Source organism: Narcine bancroftii, chromosome 3 (genome assembly GCF_036971445.1).
Source record: "Narcine bancroftii isolate sNarBan1 chromosome 3, sNarBan1.hap1, whole genome shotgun sequence".
NCBI classification, from domain to species: Eukaryota; Metazoa; Chordata; class Chondrichthyes; order Torpediniformes; family Narcinidae; genus Narcine; species Narcine bancroftii.
This window is the reverse complement of record NC_091471.1, coordinates 231,578,233-231,599,834: the sequence shown is the minus strand read 5'-3', so window position 1 is coordinate 231,599,834 and position 21,602 is coordinate 231,578,233. Positions and strand designations below refer to the sequence as shown.

Here is a 21,602-nt window from a genome sequence, read left to right as displayed (position 1 = left end):
CCCTCCCTTTTTCTCCTCCCCCTCCCTCCCTCCCTTTTTCTCCTCCCCCTCCCTCCCTTTTTCTCCCCCCACCCTCCCTTTTTCTCCTCCCCCTCCCTTCCCTCTTCCCCTCCCTCTCTCATACACCTCTTGTACCATCTCCCCAGGCAGGAAAGGTGCACACCAGGAAGCCAGGGGATCGCTGGATGATCCGGGGTCCCGTGGAGTACGTGCCACCAGTCACTGTGGAGGTCTTGTCCCACCGCCACGCCATCCCCCTTGATCAGAACGAGGGCATCTACGTCCGGGATCTCAAGAGCGGCAAGGTAGGTGGTGCCAGAGCAGGAGGGGGGTGAAGAGGTGTTCCGTCAGAACACCAGAGGGAGGGCAAGGGGTCATCTTCCCCCTTCCCGGTGGCAGTTAGTCGGAGTATTCTGCATCTGAACCATTACTGGGTCAGTATGTGAGGAGGGTAAGGGAACATTCCCTCCCTTCCTGGATGTGGTTAGCGTTAGATGTGTTAGTCTATGTACTCTGCATCCGGCACATTGTCCTTCGCCAGGTGGGTGAGGAATCACCCACTCCATATCTGACACGTCATCAGTCTCCCAGCTTCGGTTCAGGGGCAGGAAGGAACACTCTCCCCTTCCCTGGAAGGTGTTAGTCCACTCACTGCATTTGGTGTCTTCTCTCTGCTGCCCCACCCAGGTGCGGGCGGTGATTGGCGAGAGCTACATGCTGAGCCAGGATGAGGAGCTGTGGGAGAAGACCCTGCCCCCGAACTTGGAGGTGCTGCTCACTCCAGACAAGGACCCTGTGCTGAACCGGAATGTCCACCGGTCTGAGGCGGGGCACCAAGAGGAGGGGGTGAAGAGGAGAGACCCCACCCGGGTAGTCACCTTCCGTGTGCCCCACAATGCCGCTGTCCAGGTGTATGACTACAGCCAGAAGTCGGCTAGGTGAGGGGGGTGTGGGTGGCCCCCCTTGGACGCACTCTCTCCCCCCCCCCCATCCCGTGGACCCCCTCCACTGCATCTCCCATGGACCCCTCGCCAGCACTCCCTCCTCTGTGGAAATCTCTCCCTCTACCCTAACCCACTCCCCCAGACCCCCCTCTCTCTCCCTCTCCTCCGGACCCCCCTCTCTCTCCCTCTCCCCTGGATCCCCTTCCCTCTCCTTTGGACCCCCCTCTCTCTCCCTCTCCCCTGGACCCCCTCCTTTTTTTTATCTCTCTCTGCTTTTGATCTCACCATCTCTTATTCTCTCACCCCCCTTCTGTTACTCCCCCTCCCTCCCCCCCAGGGTGGTATTTGGCCCCGAGCTGGTGATGTTGGAGCCAGACGAGCAGCTGACAGTGCTGAGCCTGTCAGGGGGCCGGCCCAAGCGACCAGGGGTCGTCCGCAGCCTCTGCCTCCTCCTGGGACCGGACTTCTTCACCGATGTCATTGTCATTGAGACGGCCGACCACGCGCGGCTGCAGCTGCAGCTGGCCTACAACTGGTGAGGAGGAGGAGGGGAGTGGGATAGAGGAAGGGGGTGGAGAAGGCTGTGTGTATGGTGGGAGGAGAGGGAGGGAGTCACAATTGGGGCATCCTTTCACCCCTTCACTCTTCTCTGTTCCCTGACCTTTCACCCCCCTCTCTGTCCCGTCTTTTCACCGCCCCTGACCTTTCATCCCCTCTGCCTCCTAACATTTCACCCCTGCTTCGGTCCCTGACCTTTCACCCCTTCTCTCTTTTCCCTGACCTTTTTTCCCCTATGCTACATGACATTTCGCCCCCTCTCTCTCATTCCCCTGACCTTTCACCCTTCCTCTCTGCAGGCACTTTGAGGTGAAGGACCGCAGTGATCCAGTGGAATCGGCCAAGGTGTTCAGTGTTCTGGACTTTGTGGGAGATGCCTGCAAGGCCATCGCCTCACGCATCCGGGGCGCAGTCGCCTCCGTGCAGTTTGACGACTTCCACAAGGTGGGGGTAGGGGAGTGGGTGGAGAGAGGGAAACGGAGAGGGAGGGAAGATGGGGACAGAGAGGTGGTGGGGGGAGGGGTAGGGAATGACAGAGGGAGCATGGGTATGGTGGGAGGGGAGGATATGGAGGGGGGATCAGAAAGGGGACTGGAGGTTGTGAGAGGGAATGGAGGGAAGGTGGGGACGGAGAGAAGGGGGCAGGGGAGGGAGGGTGGGAGAGAGCAGAGTGAATGACGGAGGGAGATGGGTACGGTGGGAGGGGAGGATATGGAGGGGGGATCGGAAAGGGGGACTGGAGGTTGTGAGAGGGGGGAATGGAGGAAAGGTGGGGCAGGGGGAGGGAGGGTGGGAGAGGCAGAGGGAATGACGGAGGGAGCATGGGCAACGTGGGAGGGGAGGATATGGAGGTGGAGAATGGAGAGAGGAGGGAATTGAAGAACAGGTGTAATGGTAGACGAAGTTACAATTGGAAACTGGTAGCAAAAAAGACCAAGAAAAAGATTAGATAATTTGGTGACCCCAGTTGGTCGAAGGGGATTAAATGGATGGAGTATTCGGAAGACAGTAGAAGACCGGTTGTCCAGATGCAAATGGAAAGGTCTGACACTGTGGCCATCCACGAAACATGGCTGGATGAGGGATGGGATTGGGAACTGAATGTACAGGGTTACACCTTGTATGGGAACGACAGGCAGGTAGGTAGAGGGGGTGGCCTGGCCCTGATAGGAAACAATGCTATTAAATCACCTGAAAGAAGGGACATAGGGACAGAAATCGTGGGTTGAAATAAGATATGGCAGGGTTCAAAACCCCTTACCAGCTGTAATATACAGGCCCCCAAATGCCAGCCGGGACATGGACTCACTGTAATGTACAGGCCCCCAAACGCCAGCCAGGACATGGACTAACTGTAATGTACAGGCCCCCAAACACCAGCCGGGACATGGACTAACTAATGTATAGGCCCCCAAACGCCAGCTGGGACGTGGTCTACAAGATGCAGCTGGACATAGGAGGAAAAGCCGGTCAGAAGGAGAAGGCCCAGATAATTATGGGGGATTTTAATACGAAATGGGATTGCTAACATTGGGAAGGTCCAGGGTCTCGGGAGAAGGAGTTTGTGGAAAGGATGGCTGTTTGGAACAGCTGGTCGACCGGCCCATCAGGGGATCGGCGGTTTTGGACTGTGTGACGTGCAATGAACCTGAGGTGATTAGGGATTTAGAGGTTGTGAGGCCCTTGAGAAGTAATGATTGTAACATGATGGAGTTCAGCTTCCGATATGAAAGGGAAACGCTGAGATCAGGTGTGTCAATATTTCAGTGAAACACAGGGGAATACAGTGGGATGGGAGAGGAACTGGCCCGGGTTGAGTGAGCTCGATGGGTGTGGGGGTGGGGGTGGGGTGGGGGGGTGGTTGGCAGAACAGAATGGGTTGATATTTCTCCAAGAAATAAAGGAAGCCCAGGATGGATATAACATAACATAACAATTACAACACGGAAACAGGCCATTAGGCCCTTCTAGTCCGCACCGAACCAAACACCCCTTTCTAGTCCCACCTCCCTGCACAATGCCCATAACCCTCCATCTTCTTCTCATCCATATACCTGTCCAACCTTTTCTTAAATAATACAATTGACTCTGCCGCCACTATTTCTCCCGGAAGATGATTCCACATGGCTACCACTCTCTGAGTAAAGAAGTTCCCCCTCATGTTACCTCTAAACCTCTGCCCCTTAATTCTTAACTCATGTCCTCTTGTTTAATCTTTCCTCCTCTTAACGGAAATAGTCTATCCACATCCACTCTGTCTATCCCTTTCATAATCTTAAATACTTCTATCAAATACCCTCTCAACCTTCTACACGCCAAAGAATAAAGACCTAATCTGTCCAATCTCTCCCTATACTCTAGATGCTTAAACCCAGGTAACATTCTGGTAAACCTTCTCTGCACTCTCTCCACTCTGTTTATATCCTTCCTATAATTAGGCGACCAGAACTGCACACAGAACTCCAAATTAGGCCGCACCAACGTCTTATACAATCTCAACATCACCTCCCAACTCCTATATTCCATGCAATGATTGATAAAGGCCAGCATACTAAAAGCCTTCTTCACCACCCTATTCATGTGAGTTTCTACCTTCAGGGAACGATGTACCGTTACTCCTAAATCTTTCTGCTCTTCTGTATTCCTCAATGCTCTCCCATTTACCACGTATGACCTATTCTGATTCTTCTTTCCAAAATGAAGCACCTCACACTTATCAGCATTAAATTCCATCTGCCATTTTTCAGCCCACTTTTCTAAGCAAGGGAAAGGAACATTATGGGTGTAAAATGACACAGAGGTAGCAAACGAGAGGTTAAAGCCAAGAGCGAAAGGGAAGCAAAAATTACCGGAAAAGCAGAGGATGGGAAATGTTTAAAAATGTACAGAGGCAAAGAAAGTCATTAGAAAACAAAAGATGAATTAATGAAGGAAAGTGACAAATAACAGACAAAAGGACACTAAAAGTTTCTTCAAATATATAAAAAGGGAGGAGTCACGTGATGGAGTAGTGGCCGGTCGGGGAACTCCAGCCCTCTCCAGAAAAGTTAAAAAAAGATAGAGAAAAAGCAAAGGCACAAACATAAAAACCAAAACAAAGTGAAAGTAAAAGTATGGAGAAAATGGCAGCGAAGAAAGAAAAGCCAAAACAACGGGAAGAAAAGAAGAAGGAAAGTCGTCGGAAGAAGAAGATGAAGGCCTTACCTGTACGAGGAGGCCCGCCGTGGAGAGAGAAGCCCGCTCCCTGAGGTCAGTCGAGGCCCCGAATTCGTGTCTACAAAAATGGCTCACAAAAATGGCCAAACAAAAGTGTGCAACTGCACATGCGCGAGGAGTCGCGCATGCGCGATGCGCAAGACAAAAGTAACACTGATGGGAGGGGGGACCAGCTGAGGAGTCGATCTCCACAGCTGAAACAGACAACTACAACACAACAGCAAGAGGAAAACATAGAAAATAACGAGCAAGAAAAGAGAGTAAAAATAAGAAATCAAAGAAACAACAGATGACCAACCCAGAGAAAGAGCAACACCAAGACACTTCTAATAAAAATAAGAAGACCAAAAATACCCAACACAATAAAACAAACAACCCAACAAGAAAACCAGAAGAGACAGAGGTAAAGGACACAGATCCTGGAGTGGACTCAGAAGAAGAGGAGGAGAACACAGAGAAATTGAAGATGAAGGGAAGGGCAAGTACATGGATATATTTTTTTTTAAAGAACATGTGGAAACAGTAAAAGAATGGCAGTCACAAGAATTCAGTGAAATAAAAAGAAGAGTAAAAAGTACAGAAGAAAAAATGAATAGATTAGAGATGATCATGTCAGATATAGGAAAAAGAGTAGACAAGGTGGAAGAACAAGAAACAGCCGTAGAAATGGAAGTAGAGGACTTAAAAAAGAAATTAGAAGAATCTGATAAAAAAAGTTGAAGAGACACAAGAGCTGTTAGCTCAGAAGATGGATATAATGGAAAATTATAATAGAAGAAATAATATAAAGATAGTGGGCCTTAAGGAAGATGAAGAAGGCAAAAATATGAAAGAATTTATAAAAGAATGGATCCCCAGGGTCCTAGGAAAACCAGAATTACAGGAAGAAATGGAAATAGAAAGGGCACACAGAACATTAGCCCCTAAACCACAACCACAAGAAAAACCAAGATCTATTCCAGTAAAATTCCTAAGATATACAACAAGAGAAAATATATTGGAGAAGCCAATGAAGAAAATAAGAGAAGACAAAAAGTCACTGGAATACAAAGGTCAAAAAATTTTTTTCTATCCAGATATAAGCTTTGAACTCCTGAAGAAGAGGAAGGAATTTAATGCAGCAAAAACGACCCTATGGAAAAAAGGTTACAAATTTATGTTAAAATACCCAGCAGTACTTAAAATAGTTATTCCAGGGCAGCAAAACATACCATTCTCGGATCCGGAAGAAGCACGAAAATTTGCAGAACAACTACAAAACAGACAGAGAGATGAAGAGATGTAACAAGAACAAAAGTGACAACAAACTATATGTATGTGTGTATGTAGGTGTATATATATATATATATATATATAGAGTATAGGTAAGAACTAAGAAGGGAAAGAAAGGGAAGAAAGGAAGTAAGGAGGAAATTAAGAGAGTGACCTTTGTTAAATATAAAGATTAAAATCTTTTCTGGGGGGGGGGGCTGGGTGGGGAAGAATTACAGTCACTGCGAAATCAGTTGATGCTTCCGAGTGAATTCGCAAATCCAAATGGAGAGGGGAGATGTGGTTGCCCGACAAGGGACAAAGGGCAACTCAGGAAGGGGAGGGACTATTGGGGTTAAAGGAATTTTAGATATGAGAATAGTGGAAATATTTTATGTTTTAGAAATGTTGTCTTATAATGTGTTCAAAAAAAGAAAGCAAAAATGGATAAGAAGGGAAGGTGGTGATGAGGAAACGGAAAGGAAAGATAAACAAAGTATGAAAGTATTAATGGAATACGTAACCAAATCAAAAGGAAGAAACTGTTAAATTTACTTAAAAAAGAAAAAATTGATATAGCATTCGTACAAAAAACACATCTAACTGAAGCGGAACACAAGAAATTAAAGAGAGATTGGATAGGACATGTAACAGCAGCATCATCTAATTCAAAAGCCAGAGGAGTAGCTATATTAATCAATAAAAATGTACCAATCAAAATAGAAGAGGAAATAATAGATCCAGCAGGGAGATATGTAATGATAAAATGTCAGATATATTCAGAATTTTGGAATTTACTCAATGTATATTCACCTAATGAAGAAGATCAAAAATTTATGCAAGTTATCTTTTTGAAGATAGCAGACACGCAAGGGAACATACTAATAGGAGGGGATTTTAACCTTAATTTGGATTCAAACATGGATAAAACTGGAAAAAAAACTAACAGAAAGAACAAAGTAACCAAATTTATAATTAAATCGATGCAAGAAATGCAACTTTTGGATATATGGAGGAAACAACACCCAAAGGAAAAGGAATATTTATATTATTCGGGCAGTCATAAAACATACTCAAGGATAGACCTATTCCTGTTAACAGCCCACATTCAAGGGAGAGTTAGGAAAACGGAATATAAACCTAGACTATTATTGGACCACTCACCCCTGTTATTGGCAATAGAGCTAGAGGACTTCCCACCAAGAATGTATAGATGGTGATTAAATCCGTGCTACTTAAAAGACAGGACTTTAGAGAATTAATTGAACGACAAATTAAAATGTACTTTGAAATAAATACGAAATCAGTGAAAGATAAGTTTATACTATGGGACGCAATGAAAGCGTTCATCAGAGGGCAAATAATAAGTTATGTAACTAAGATGAAGAAGGACTACAATCGGGAAACAGAACAGTTGGAAAGGGAAATAACAAATATAGAAAAAGAATGAGCAATAAAGGAAGATACAACTAAAAGAAGAGAATTGGCAGATAAAAAAATAAAATATGAAACACTACAAACATATAAGGTGGAGAAGAACAGAATGAAGACAAAACAGAAATATTATGAACAAGGAGAAAAAACGCACAAAATTCTAGCGTGGCAGCTTAAGACAGAACAAACTAAAAGAATGGTATTGGCATTAAGGAAAAAGGACAAGCAAATTACATATAATCCAACGGAGATCAATGAAAACTTCAGGGAATTCTACGAACAATTAAACCAAACTGAAAACGAAGGGAAAGAAGACAAAATAGATGAATTTCTAACTAAAATTGAACTACCGAAATTACAAACAGAGGGGCAAAATAAATTAACAGAACCATTTGAAATAGAAGAATTACAGGAGATAATAAAAAAACTCCCGAACAATAAAACACCAGGAGAGGATGGATTCCCAATAGAATTCTATAAAACATTTAAAGACTTATTAATTCCTCCCCTTTTGGAAGTAATCAACCAGATTGATAAAACACAAAAGCATACCAGATTCATGCAAAACATCAATAATTACAGCAATACCAAAGACGGAAAGATCCACTTACACCAGCGTCATATAGACCAATATCTTTATTTAACACAGATTATAAGATAATAGCTAAACTATTAGCAAACAGATTAGCCGACAATGTACCAAAAATAGTAAATCTAGACCAAACTGGATTTATTAAAAAAAGACGAACAACAGACAATATCTGTAAATTTATTAACTTAATTCATGCAGTAGAAGGAAATAAAACTCCAACAGTAGCGGTTGCTTTAGATGCAGAGAAGTCCTTTGACAGAGTAGAATGGAATTATTTATTCAAAGTACTACAAAAATTCAGCTTACCAGAGAAATATATTAATTGGATTAAAGCATTATATAAGGGGCCATTGGCAAAAGTGACAGTAAATGGATAAATATCAAAACAATTTAACTTAAGCAGATCAACAAGGCAGGGATGCTCACTATCTCCCTCACTGTTCGCTTTAGCTATAGAACCACTAGCAGAACTGATAAGAACAGAAAATAAAATAAATGGGATAAAAATAAAAGAGAAGGAATATAAAATCAGTCTATTTGCAGATGACGTTATAATATACTTAACAGAACCAGAAATATCAATAAAAGAATTACATAAGAAATTGAAGGAATATGGAGAAGTGTCGGGGTACAAGATCAACGCAAATAAAAGTGAAGCAATGCCAATGAATAATGCGGATTTCTCAAAGTTTAAGAAAGAATCGCCATTTAGATGGCAAACGCAAGCAATGCGATACCTAGGTATACAAATAAATAAAAACCTCAGCCATCTATATAAACTCAATTACCATCCATTAATGAAAAAATTACAAGACGACTTAGAGCATTGGAAAGACTTACTACTAACACTGATATGAAGGATAAACTGTATTAAAATGAACATTTTCCCAAGGATACAATACCTATTTCAGTCATTACCAATACGCTTAACAGAGAAATTCTTCAAGGAGTTAAAGAAAATAATAAGGAAATTTTTATGGAAAGGGGGGAAACCGAGGATAACACTAGATAAATTAACAGAATGGTACAAACAAGGAGGTTTACAACTGCCAAACTTTAAAAATTATTATAGAGCCGCACAATTAAGATACCTATCAGATTTTTATCAAACAAGGGAAAAATCAGATTGGACCAGATTAGAACTAGATAAAATACTATATAAATGGGATGAAAAATTGGTACAATGTAGGAATTCACTGGTATTACATCATCTGCTCAACATTTGGAAGAAGATTCATGTAGAAAGGAATAAAACAAATTACCAAATACCAAAACTAATATTGACGCAAAATCAGCTAATCCCTTTTACAATAGATGACCTTTCCTTTAGAGAATGGGAGAGAAAAGGGATCAAAAGAATAGAAAATTGTTTTTCGGGAAATAAATTATTATCCTTTGAACAAATGAAGGATAAATATAATATAACTCACGATACAGTGTTGGCATACTACCAACTGAAAACCTACTTGAAGGACAAATTGGGAAACAGTCTGAGGTTACCAGAAGGAAGCAATTTTGAATATGTGATTACAGACACGATGATAATCAAAAAATTTGTAACAAACATGTACATCAAACTGCAAGAAAAGGAGAATGAGGAAACATATGGTAAAACTAAACAAAAATGGGAACAAGATCTAAACATAAAGATAAAGAATGAAACATGGGAGAAGCTATGCTCTGGAACTATGAGAAATACAATAAACACGAGGTTACGTATGATACAATATAACGATACACAGACTATACATCACACCTCAAAAGTTAAATAAATGGGACCCAACAGTATCAGACAGATGTTTATCCTGCAAAAAGAAACGGGAACAACAATTCATGCAATTTGGACATGTGAGAAAGTGAAAAAATTTTGGGAAGATCTAAACCAGATATTAAATAAAATCACAAAAAGCAATATTCAAAAAAAAACAGAGATCTTTCTCCTAAGTAATATAAGAAACAAAGAATTTGGACTCGATTTGGATGGAGCACAAAAAAGATTTGTTATGATAGCCCTAGCTGTAGCAAAAAAATGTATTATGTCAACCTGGAAATTAGAAGATAACTTGAAAATACAACAATGGTATATAGAAATGAATAAATGTATTCCATTAGAAAAAATAACATATAATTCGAGAAATAACATTACAATATTCAAACAAATATGGGAGCCATACATGAAACACAATAGAGAAAACCTACCATGGACTTCCACCACCTAAAATGACAGAAAGAGAAGATAGTGAAAAGAACTGACTCAGTAAAATTTCTTGTTTGTTTTTATTAAGTGACAACATTGTTTAACGGGTTTAATGTATCTTATAGTTTGAACTTTAAATAAATGAGAAAGGAAGTGAGGGAGGGAGGGGGAAAAAGGGGGAGAAAACTACACTATATATTTAAGAAGAAAAATTTCTGTATGTATCTTGGTCAATATGGTTTATAGTGTGAAAAATAAAAATTAAAAAAAATATATATAAAAAGTAAAAGTGAGACATGGGTAGATATGGGGCCGATTGAAAATGAAGCTGGAGCAACTATAATGGGTCACAAGAGATGGCAGAGGAACTAACGAGTATTCTGCATCAGTCTTCACTGAGGAAGACAATAGCAATAGACCTGATAGTCAGAGGTGTCAGGGAATAGAATTAAGTACAGTCAGGATTACCAGAGAGTGCTTAGTAAGCTAAATGGACTAAAGATAGATAAGTCTCCCGGACCGGATGAGGTGCACCCACGGGTTCTAAAGGAGGTGGTTTTGGAGATTGTGGAGGCATTGGAAATTATTTTCCAAAATTGGAAAGATTGGAAGGTCACAAACGTAGTTCTGCTGTTTAAGAAAGGAGGGAGGCAGAATAAAGGAAATTATAGGGCTATTAGTTTGACGTCAGTAGTTGGAAAGTTATTGGAATCAATCCTCAAGGATGAGGTTATGAAATACCTCAAAGTGCATGGGATGATGGGTCCAAGCCTGCATGGAAGATCCTGCCTGACCAACTTATTGGAATTTTTTTTGAGGACATCTCAGGTAGGATGGATAAGGGAGAGGCTATGGATTTGGATTTTCCAAAGGCCTTTGATAAGGTGCCTCAAAAGAAGCTGCTTCTGAACTCATGGAATTACAGGAAAGATATTAGATTGGGTGGAGCATTGGCTGATAGGTAGAAAGCAAAGGGTGGGAATAAAAGGATCCTATTCTGTTTGGTTTTTGGTGACTAGTGGTGTTCCCCATGGGTCAGTCTTGGAGCTGCTTCTTTTAACAATGTATACTGATGATATAGAAAACTGGATTGAGCAGTTTTGTGGCCATGTTTGGAGATGACACCAAGATGGATGGAGGAGCAGGATGTGTTGAAGAAACCGATAGGTCGCAGAGAGATTTGGACAGTTAGGGAGAGAGGGGCAAAGAACTGGCCAGTGAGATGCAATGTGGAGAAAAGTGCGGTTGGACATTTTGCAAAAGGAAATAAACAGGCAGATTATTATTTAGATGGGGAGAAAATTCAAACCTCAGACATACAAAGGGACTTGGGGGGGTCCTCATGCAGGATAACCTGAAAGTTGACCGCCAGGTTGGATTGGCGGTAAAGAAGGCGAATGCTATGTTGGTATTCGTTTCAAAGGGGAATAGTGTAGAAGGGTAAAGAGGGATTGATGAGACTCTTATGGGGCACTGGAGAGACCTCATTTGGAGACTGTGTGCAGTTTTGGGCCCCATATCTTAGAAAGGATAGAGCAAGGTTGGTGAGGGTACAGAGGTTTACCAGAATGATTCTGGGAATGAGAAGGGTAACATAATGAGGATCACTTAGCAGCTCTTGGAATTCTATTCATTAGACTATAGAGGGAATCTCATAGAAATATTTCGAATAGTGAATGGATTGGACAGAGTGGATGGAAATAAGATGTTTCCCCATTGGGTGATTCCAGGTCAAGGCGGCACAGTCTTGGAATTAAAAAAGTATTAATTTACAACAAAGATAAGGAGAGAAATTTCTTTAGACATAGGGTAGTGGGGGAGGAGTCACGTGATGGAGTAGTGGCCGGACGGTGAACTCCAGCCCTCTCCAGAAAAGTCGGGAAAAACAAAGGAAAACACAAAGGCACAGAAATAAAAGTTACAGAAAAGTGAGTATAAAGGTGGAAAGAAGATGGCGACAAAAAAAGAAAAATCGAAAGCAACGGTAAGAAGAGAGGAAGAGAAGACAAAGGAGGAAAAAGGTGAAGGCCTTACCTGTCCGAAGAGGCCCGCTGCGGAGAGAGATACCCGCTCCCTCAGGTCGGTAAATAATGGACTACAAAAATGGCTCGCTGAGCCAAGTAAAAGTGCGCAACCGCGCATGCGCGAGGAATCGCGCATGCGCGATGCGAATGAAAAAAAACACACCAACGGGAGGGGGGACCAGCTGGGGAGTCGATCTCCACAGCCGGCAACGACAGCTGCAGAACACCTGCAGCAAGAAGAGACCACAGAAGACAATAGAAACAAGAAAGAAGAGAAGGAAAGGGCACCAAAGAAACAGATGGCCAACCCAGAGGAAGAGGAAGAGTACAGTGAAATAGAAGAAGAAAAGAAAGGCAAGATAAAGGATATACTTTCTCTTATTAAAGGATACATGGAGTCATTTAAAGAATGGCAAACACAGGAATTTAAGGATTTAAGAAAAAGAATAAACAACACAGAAGAGAAAATGAATAAAATAGAGATGACCTTAACAGAAATGGGAAAGAAAATGGACAAGATGGAAGAGCGGGCAGTAGCAGCAGAAATGGAGGTAGAAGACTTAAAAAAGAAATTGGAGGAATCTAATAAAAAAACTAAAGAGACACAAGAACTACTAGCTCAAAAAATAGATACAATGGAAAATTATAACAGAAGAAATAACATAAAGATAGTGGGCCTTAAGGAAGATGAAGAAGGCAAGAATATGAGGGAGTTTATAAAAGAGTGGATCCCTAAGACCCTAGGATGTCCAGAACTACAGCAAGAAATGGAAATAGAAAGGGCACATAGAGTATTGGCCTCTAAACCACAACCACAACAAAAACCAAGATCTATTGTAGTAAAATTCCTAAGATATACTACAAGAGAAAAGGTACTGGAGAAGACAATGGAAAAAGTAAGAGAGGGCAACAAACCACTGGAGTATAAAGGGCAAAAAATCTTCATTTATCCAGATATAAGTTTTGAACTCCTAAAGAAGAGAAAAGAGTTCAATACAGCAAAGGCGATTTTATGGAAGAAAGGGTATAAATTTATACTAAAGCATCCAGCAGTATTGAAAATATTTATTCCAGGACAACAAAACAGACTATTCTCGGATCCAGAAGAAGCACGAAAATTTGCAGAACAATTACAAAAATAGACTGAGGGAGGAAGACGGGTAAAGAGAGTTAAAATGATCACGATTGATATGTATGTGGGTAAAGACAAAAATAGACTGAGGGATGAAGACGGGTAATGAGAGTAAAAATGATCACGATTGATATGTATGCGGGTAAAGAGGTATAAGAGTGAATAGAGACAATGTGCATACGTGAATGTATCTGTACTTAGAGGAAAATATAGATAGTATAGACAAGAATTAATAAGGGAAGGTAATAGAATAGAGAGAATAAGGAGGGAATTAAAAGAGTGACCTTTGTGACATATGAAAAGTGAAATCTTTTCTGGGGGGGCGGGGTGAGGGGAAATAGCGGTCACTGCAAAATCAGTTAACGCTTGCGAGTGGATTCGCAAATCCAAATGGAGAGGGGAGATGTGGTTGTCCGACAAGGGATAAAGGACAACTCAGGAGGGGAAGGGGAGATTGGGGATAAATAAGATAGAAATAGGAGAATAAGGAAAATGTTGGATGTTGTAGGAATGTTGTCTTATAAAGAGTTGAAAATAAGAAAACAGAAATGGAAAAGGAGGAAAGGTAATGATGGAAAAACGGAAAGAGAAGATAAACAAAATATAAAATGGCTACGCTGAACTATATGACTTTAAATATTAATGGAATACATAACCAAATTAAAAGGAAGAAACTACTAAATTTAAATGAATAAATGTATTCCATTAGAAAAAATAACATATAGGTTAAGAAATAATATTGAAATATTCGAACAAGTATAGGAGCCTTACATTAAATACAATAGCGAAAACCTACCAGGGACAAACATTACCTAAGTTGATGGAAGGAGAAGGAAAAAAAAGAATGGACTCAGTAGAATTTCTGGTGTATTTTTGTTGAATGACAACATTGTCTGACTGGCTTAATGCAACCTAGATTGTATACCTAAAATGGATGAGAGGGGGGGATGGGGGGTGGCTTGGGAGGAGGGGGGGGGAGAAAAAGTCACTGTATATGTGTGAAAAAGAAATAGTGTATATCATGGCTAATGTGATTTATGGTGTGAAAAATAAAACATTTAAAAAAAAAAGACATAGGGTAGTGGATTAGTGGAATTTGTTGCTAATGCAGCTGTGGAGGCCGGATCATTGGGGGAATTTAAAGGGGAAATTGATAGGTATCACGGAGCAGACCCGATGGGCCAAATGGCCTGCTTCTGTTCCTTTTTCTTGTGATCTTGAGAAGGTTGGGATGGAGAGAAGGGGTGTTGTGAGGCACAGAGAGTGGTAGGGACGGTGGGAGCATGGATAAGGTGGGAGGGGAGGATATGGAGGGAGGGGGAAAGGAAAGAGGGGAGGATTGGAGATCAGGAGGATTGGAGATTGAGAACGGAGGGAGGAGGAAGGCACAGGGGACCAAGGACACTCACTGACCCCCCTTGCCCTCCCACAGAACTCCTCACGTATCCTGCGGGCAGCCGTCTTTGGGCTGGACCCCGAGCTGCGGGTGAGGGAGCGCCTCCTCTTCCCCCAGAACAGTCTGTGTGTCACCAGCGTGGACGTGCACTCAGTGGAGCCTGTTGACCAGAGGACACGTGATGCCCTGCAGCGGAGTGTGCAGCTCGCCATCGAAATCACCACCAAGTCTCAGGAGGCCGCAGCGAGGTGAGGGAGGGGGGCCAGAGAAATCATTGACACTCCCCTCACCTCGCCCAGAGCAGTTGGCGAGAGGGAGGTGAGGGAAGAAACAGAGATGGGGAAGGGGGAGAGGGGTCACTAACCATCCCTTAAACCCCCCACCCCCAGGCAGGAGGCGGAGCGTCTGGAGCAGGAGGCGAAGGGCCGTCTGGAACGCCAGCGCATCCTGGACCAGGCCGAGGCAGAAAGGGCAAGGAGGGAGCTGCTGCTGCTTGAGGCCGACAGGTAGGACCCCTACCCCTTCCCCCGCAACGGACTCCCTCCCCCCCACACCCTCCTCTTTCTCCCACGGTCTCCCTCCCATTTCTCCCACGGACCCCCTCCCCTTTCCCCCACAGACCCCATCCCCTATCCCCCACGGACCCCCTCCACTTTCCCCTATGGACCCACTCCCCTTTACCCCAAGGACCCCCTCCACTTTCCCCCACAGACCCCCTCCCCTTTCCCCCACGGACCCCTTCCCCCTACGGACCCCTTCCCCCTTTCCCCCACGGACCCCTTCCCCCTTTCCCCCACGGACCCCCTCCCTTTTCCCCCACGGACCCCTTTTCCCCCACGGACCCCCTCCCCCTTTCCCCCACAGACCCCCTCCCACTTTCCCCTACGGTTCCCTTCCCCAGCCACTGATCCCCTTCCCTTCCCCAGCCACTGATCACCCTCCCCTCCCCTTCCCCAGTCACGGACCCCCTCGCCTTCCCCTTCCCCAGTCACGGACTCCCACCCCTTCCCCTTCCTCAGCCACGGACTCCCACCCCTTCCTCAGCCACGAACCCCTTCCCCTTCCTCAGCCACGAACCCCTTCCCCTTCCTCAGCCACGAACCCCTTCCCCTTCCTCAGCCAAATCCCCTTCTCTTCCCCTGCCACTGATCCCCTTCTCTTCCCCAGCCACGGACCCCCTTCTCTTCCCCAGCCACTGACCCCCTTCTCTTCCCCAGCCACTGACCCCCTTCTCTTCCCCAGCCACGGACCCCCTTCACTTCTCCAGCCACGGACCCCCTTCTCTTCCCCAGCCACAGACCCCCTTCTCTTCCCCAGCCACGCACCCCCTTCTCTTCCCCAGCCACGGACCCCCTTCCTTCACCCTGCCCATGGACCCCCTCCCTTCACCCCCCACCAACAGACCCCCTCCCCTTCCCTTCCTCCCCAATAGACCCCTTCCCCTCCCCCAGCCATGTACCCCTTTCCCTTCCCCAGTCATGGACTCCCACCCCTTCTTCCACATGGAACCCCTTCCCCTCACCACCTGCCCCCATCAGATCCCATCCCTCCTGGACCCCTGGGACTGAGGAGCTTTATCTCCCATTGAACCCATCTTCTCCCTCCCCACTTTCTCCACCCCTCCCTGCTTCCCTTTAACCCATCTCTCTGACAGTACGGCGGTGGAGAGCCGGGGAGCGGCGAGAGCCGAGGCTGAATCCCGTGCAGAGGCGTCGAGGATTGAGGGTGAGGGCTCGGTTCTGCAGGCCAAACTGAAGGCCCAGGCGCTCGACATTGAGACGGTGAGGCACTCCTTGGTCTGAACGTGTCCGTTCCCCGCCACCCCCCCCCCTCCAATCTGTCAATGTCTGTTTCCCCCCCCACCCCAGTGCATCTGTGTCCATTTCCCCCCCAGGTTTGTCTGTGTTCATTCCCCCCCCCCCCACAATCCATCCATGTCTGTTCCCCCCCCCCCCGTCTGTTCGTGTCTGTTCCCCTCCCCGTGTCTGTCCATTTCCCCACCCCAGAGTCCATCCGTGTCTGTTCTCCCCCCCCAAGTCTGTGTCCGTTTCTCCCCCCCCCGATCCGCCTATGTCTGTTTCACCCCCACCCCAGTCCGTCCGTGTCTGTTTTTCACCCCCCAGTCCATCCATATCCGTTTCCCCTTCCCCCCCCGATGCGTCTTTGTCCGTTTCCCCCTGCCCCGGGTTCGTCCATGTCTTTTTCCTCCCCCACCCTTGGTCTGTCCGTATCTGTTCTCCCCCCTGGGTCCGTTTCTGATCCCCTCCACCCCAGTCCGTCTATGTTTTTCACCTCCCAGTCCATCCATATCCATATCCCCCCCCCCGCCACCCCCCGCCTCCGGGTCCATCCATGTTTGTTCCCTACCCCCAGTCCATCCATATGTTTCCTCCCCCTCCCAGTCCATCCATGATCGTTTTCCCCCCCCCCCACCCAGGTCCATCCATGTCTGTACCCCCCCCATGGGTCTGTTCCAGTACCCACTGTTCTGCCCATCTCAGTTCCCCCGTTCTTTCTGCAAATGGCTCCCTTTGGTCCATCTTCTGCCGTTCCCTTGGTCCATCCACTGCCCTTCCACACACCCACCCATTCCACCAGCTTTGGTTCCCCCTCCCCCATCTGTGCTGAACCTGGTGCCCCACTGGTACGGAATCCCTGCTACACTCTCTTCTCCCCCTCATCCCACCCAGGAGGCAGAGCTGGAACGCCTGACCAAGGCCCGGGAGCGAGAGCTGAAGTACATTGCTGAGCAGAACCGGCTGGAGGTGGAGAAAACTCGGCAGTTGTCGGAGCTGGAAAGCCGACGGTTCCAGGAGATGGTCCAGGCCATTGGGGCAGATACGATCCGAGCCATCGCGGAATCTGGTCCTGAGCTTCAGGTATGCCAGTTGGGGATAGAGAGGGGGTGCAAGAGGGGAGAGAGAGGCTGTGGATGTGAGAGATTGGGGGAAGAGAGAGAGCGAGTGGTGTCTGGCAGATGGAATACACAGCTGGAACATGTAAGCTCGATCTCATTGGAAGGAAGCTGGAAGATCAGGTTATTATTTAAACAACGGAAGGATTGCGCAGGGGTGATCTGGAAGTGCCTGTGCATGAATCCCCAAAAGTTGGGTCTGCAAGTGGGAGGAGGAGGAGTTTGATTCAGAGAGGAGAGCCATGGGGGGAGGTAGTTGGTGGGGAATTGGGACTGCACTCTTGTGGGAGAGAAAAATCAGAAGCATGGAGGTTGATCCCACTGCGAGGTAAGGCCGGAACCGGAGTCGGTGGGGGGGGGGGGGGGGGTGTTGGGGGAGGGTGAGTAAATTTGAGATGGAGGAACTGGTTCTCCCAGAGGGAGGTGAATCTAGGGAATTCTGTGCAACTAGGAGACAGGAAAACCTGTCTCATTTGAAAGGTTTCCTGTGCAGAAGGATCCTGAGGGTGGAGGGGAAGGTAAATGGGGTGGGTCTAGTGGACGTGGGGGTGAAGGTTGCACAAGAGGTGGTGGGGAGGGAAGGTCACTGGGGACAGATCGGGGGATGATTCACGGGGATGATTGGTGGGGATGGATGGGAGGGACACTATTAACGGGGATGAAATGGGGAACGATCCAAGGGGACAGAATAGGGGGGATAGATGGGGACGATTAACAGGAATGGGAGAGTAATTTTTGGGGACAATTCATGGATGCAGGGGGAGGATTTACAGTGTCAGATGGGTGGGGTGATTAATAGGGAGGGAATATTAAAAGGGAGGGAAGGGTGAATTGTCAGAGGAGTCAGGGAAAGTTTCCAGGGATGGACTGCACGACATTGTTGGGTTCACAGGGATGCTCTCTCCACTATTGTCATTGACCTTGTAAACCCTCCTTTCCCTTCCAGGTGAAGCTTCTTCAGGGTCTGGGACTGAACTCGACCCTGATCACAGACGGTTCGACGCCCGTTAACCTATTTTCCACGGCAAAAGGAATGTTGGGAGTGTCTGCGATGAGCATGGAGCATCATGGGAGCGAGTGAGGGGAGTGAGAGAAGGGTGGGGGGAAGGGGGAGATCCATCCCTATCTGCAACAGGAACTAATAAACCAAAGTCTGAGCTGAATGGAGCCTGCCTTTATCATTTCACAGGGGGAAGGGTTACCGGTGACAGATGGGCGAAGGGTTACTGGTGATGGACATGCTGAGGGGGCAGGGTTACTGGTGATGGATGGGAGGGAAGGGTACCAGTAACGGACAGGGGGAAGGGTTACTGGTGACAGACGGGGAAGGGTTACTGGAGACAGACAGGGGGAAGGGTTACTGGTGACAGACAGGGGGAAAGGTTACTGGTGACAGACAGGGGGAAGGGTTACTGGTGACAGACAGGGGGAAGGGTTACAGGTGAGGGATAGGGTGGGAGAGTTAATGGTGATGGATGGGGGAAAGGATTACCGGTAATGGACAAGGAGAAGGGTTACTGGTGATGGACATGGTGAGGGGGCAGGGTACCAGTGATGGATGGGGGAAAGGATTACTGGTGATGGACAAGAAGGGTTACTGGTCATGGATATGGTGAGGGGGCAGGGTTACTGGTGATGGATGGGGGAAAGGATTACTGGTAATGGACAAGGAGAAGGGTTATTGGTGAGGGGGCAGGGTACCGGTGATGGATGGGGGAAAGGATTACTGGTGATGGACAAGAAGGGTTACTGGTCACGGACATGGTGAGGGGGCAGGATTACTGGTGATGGATGGGGGAAAGGATTACCGGTGACGGACAAGAAGGGTTACTGGTGACAGACGTGGTGAGGGGGCAGGGTACCGGTGATGGACAAGAAGGGTTACTTGTGATGGACATGGTGAGGGGGCAGGGTTACTGGTGATGGATGGGGGAAAGGATTACTGGTGATGGACAAGAAGGGTTACTGGTCACGGACATGATGAAGGGCCGGTGAGGGATGAGGTGGAGAAGAGTTACCTGTGACAGATGGGGGAAGGGTTACTGGTGAGGGGGAGGGGTAACCGGTGAGGGGAAAGGATACTGGTGACAGACACAGTGAGGGGGAGAGGGGTAATCGGTGACGGACACAGTGAGGGGGGGGTAAACGGTGATGGTCGTGGTGAGGGGGAGGGATACAGGTGACAGACATGGTGAGGGACATCGTGAGGGGGAGGGGTTACTGGTGAGGGACATCGTGAGGGGGAGGGGTTACTGGTGAGGGACATCGTGAGGGGGAGGGGTTACTGGTGAGGGACATCGTGAGGGGGAGGGGTTACTGGTGAGGGACATCGTGAGGGGGAGGGGTTACTGGTGAGGGACATCGTGAGGGGGAGGGGTTACTGGTGAGGGACATCGTGAGGGGGAGGGGTTACTGGTGAGGGACATCGTGAGGGGGAGGGGTTACTGGTGAGGGACATCGTGAGGGGGAGGGGTTACTGGTGAGGGACATCGTGAGGGGGAGGGGTTACTGGTGAGGGACGCGGAACCGGGGAGCAGCTTGTGGGTGATTGACATGAAGATGGGCAGGGTTATTCGTGATCGACAATGCGAGAAGATTGATCACTGATTACGTCATCACTCCATGTGGCGGCAGTGCAGCAGGTGACGTCACTATGCTGTCGAAGCGCGAGCGCCAGCCGAATCAGAGCTCACTGCGGTCTGACCAATGGGAGGAGGCGAGACGTCTTCCTCTCCAATCGAGCGACGTTCCCAAGCTCGGAAGGGTCCACAGGCGGGCCAATGAGAAGAAGAAAGGAGGCCGCGCGGCAGAGACACTGACCAATCGCAAGCGAGAGCCCGTTTGCCTCGCCCAACGGATGCAACCGGGAGGTGGGGACAATGGAAGGCGGGGACGAAGCGGCGAAGGATCTGAGCTGCAGTCCCCGCGCGGACCAATGAGGGAGGAGGAAAAGGACGGGACCAGGGTCCGTTTGGCTCGCGGTGGGTGTGGAGGCCGTTGGATTGACGGGCGGGGAACCAGCCAATGGAGCGGTGAGAAGGGCGGGCTCAGCCGCGTGATTGGAACGCGGACTAATGAGACGCCGAGGGGGCGGGATCAGTGTCCATATACGGCTACTGATGTCCGTGAGTGAGGAGGGGTTTCTGAGTCTGACTCCCGGCCCTGACCCCTGACCTCCACTCCCACTCTTCCCCCTCCCCTCCTCTTCTCTCTTCCCTCCCACTCCCTATCTCCTCCATCACTTCTTTCTTCATCTCTTACTCCCATATCTCTCCCACCCTGTTCTCTATCTCCCTCTGCCCATCTCTTTCCCCTTCACCCTCTCTCCCTGTTCTCGCTCTCTCATCCCATACCCCCTCTCCCCTATCTCCCTTCTTGTTCTCCCTCTCTCGCCCCATTCTCTACCCTCTCCCCATATCTTATTCCCCTTCTCTCCTTCCCTTTCCCCCTGTCTTCCTCCCCTCTCTCCCCATCTCCCCCTCTCTCCACTCCTTCCTCTCTCCCCTTCCCTCCTTCATCCTCCCCCTCTCTCTCCCATCTCACCCCCTCTCTCCCATCTCACTCTGCCTCTCTCCCCTTCTCACTCCCCAACCTCTTCCACCCTCTCCCTCCCTTATCTCATTCCCTTCTCTCTCCTCCTCTCCCATTCCCCTTCTCTCTCCTCCCCTCTCCCATTCCCCTTCTCTCTCCTCCCCTCTCCCTCTTCCCTTTCCCCCTCTTCCCTTTCCCTCTCTTCCTGTCTCTCCCATCACTTCCCCTCTCTCTCCCCCCCACCTCTTTCCCCTCCCTCTCCCGCCTTACCCCCATCTCCCGCCTTACCCCCTCTCTCCCGCCTTACCCCCCTCTCTCCCCCTTACCCCCATCTCCCGCCATTACCCCCCATCTCCCGCCTTACCCCCTCTCTCCCCCCTACCCCCCTCTCTCCCCCCTTACCCCCTCTCTCC

At 47.4% G+C, this 21,602-nt stretch overlaps 1 protein-coding gene across 1 annotated transcript in view; it reads left to right on the top strand.

Moving 5' to 3' along the window:
- Nucleotides 1-18,777, top strand: part of mvp (major vault protein) — a 62,209-nt gene extending 43,432 nt beyond the window's left edge. The window contains 9 exon segments of the mRNA XM_069926880.1: nt 147-305; nt 688-938; nt 1,282-1,479; nt 1,802-1,946; nt 14,781-14,992; nt 15,134-15,250; nt 16,399-16,525; nt 17,435-17,623; nt 18,605-18,777. Of these exon segments, the coding sequence (XP_069782981.1) occupies nt 147-305; nt 688-938; nt 1,282-1,479; nt 1,802-1,946; nt 14,781-14,992; nt 15,134-15,250; nt 16,399-16,525; nt 17,435-17,623; nt 18,605-18,739 (1,533 nt within the window). The 3' untranslated portion in view covers nt 18,740-18,777.
- Nucleotides 18,778-21,602: the final 2,825 nt, after the last annotated feature.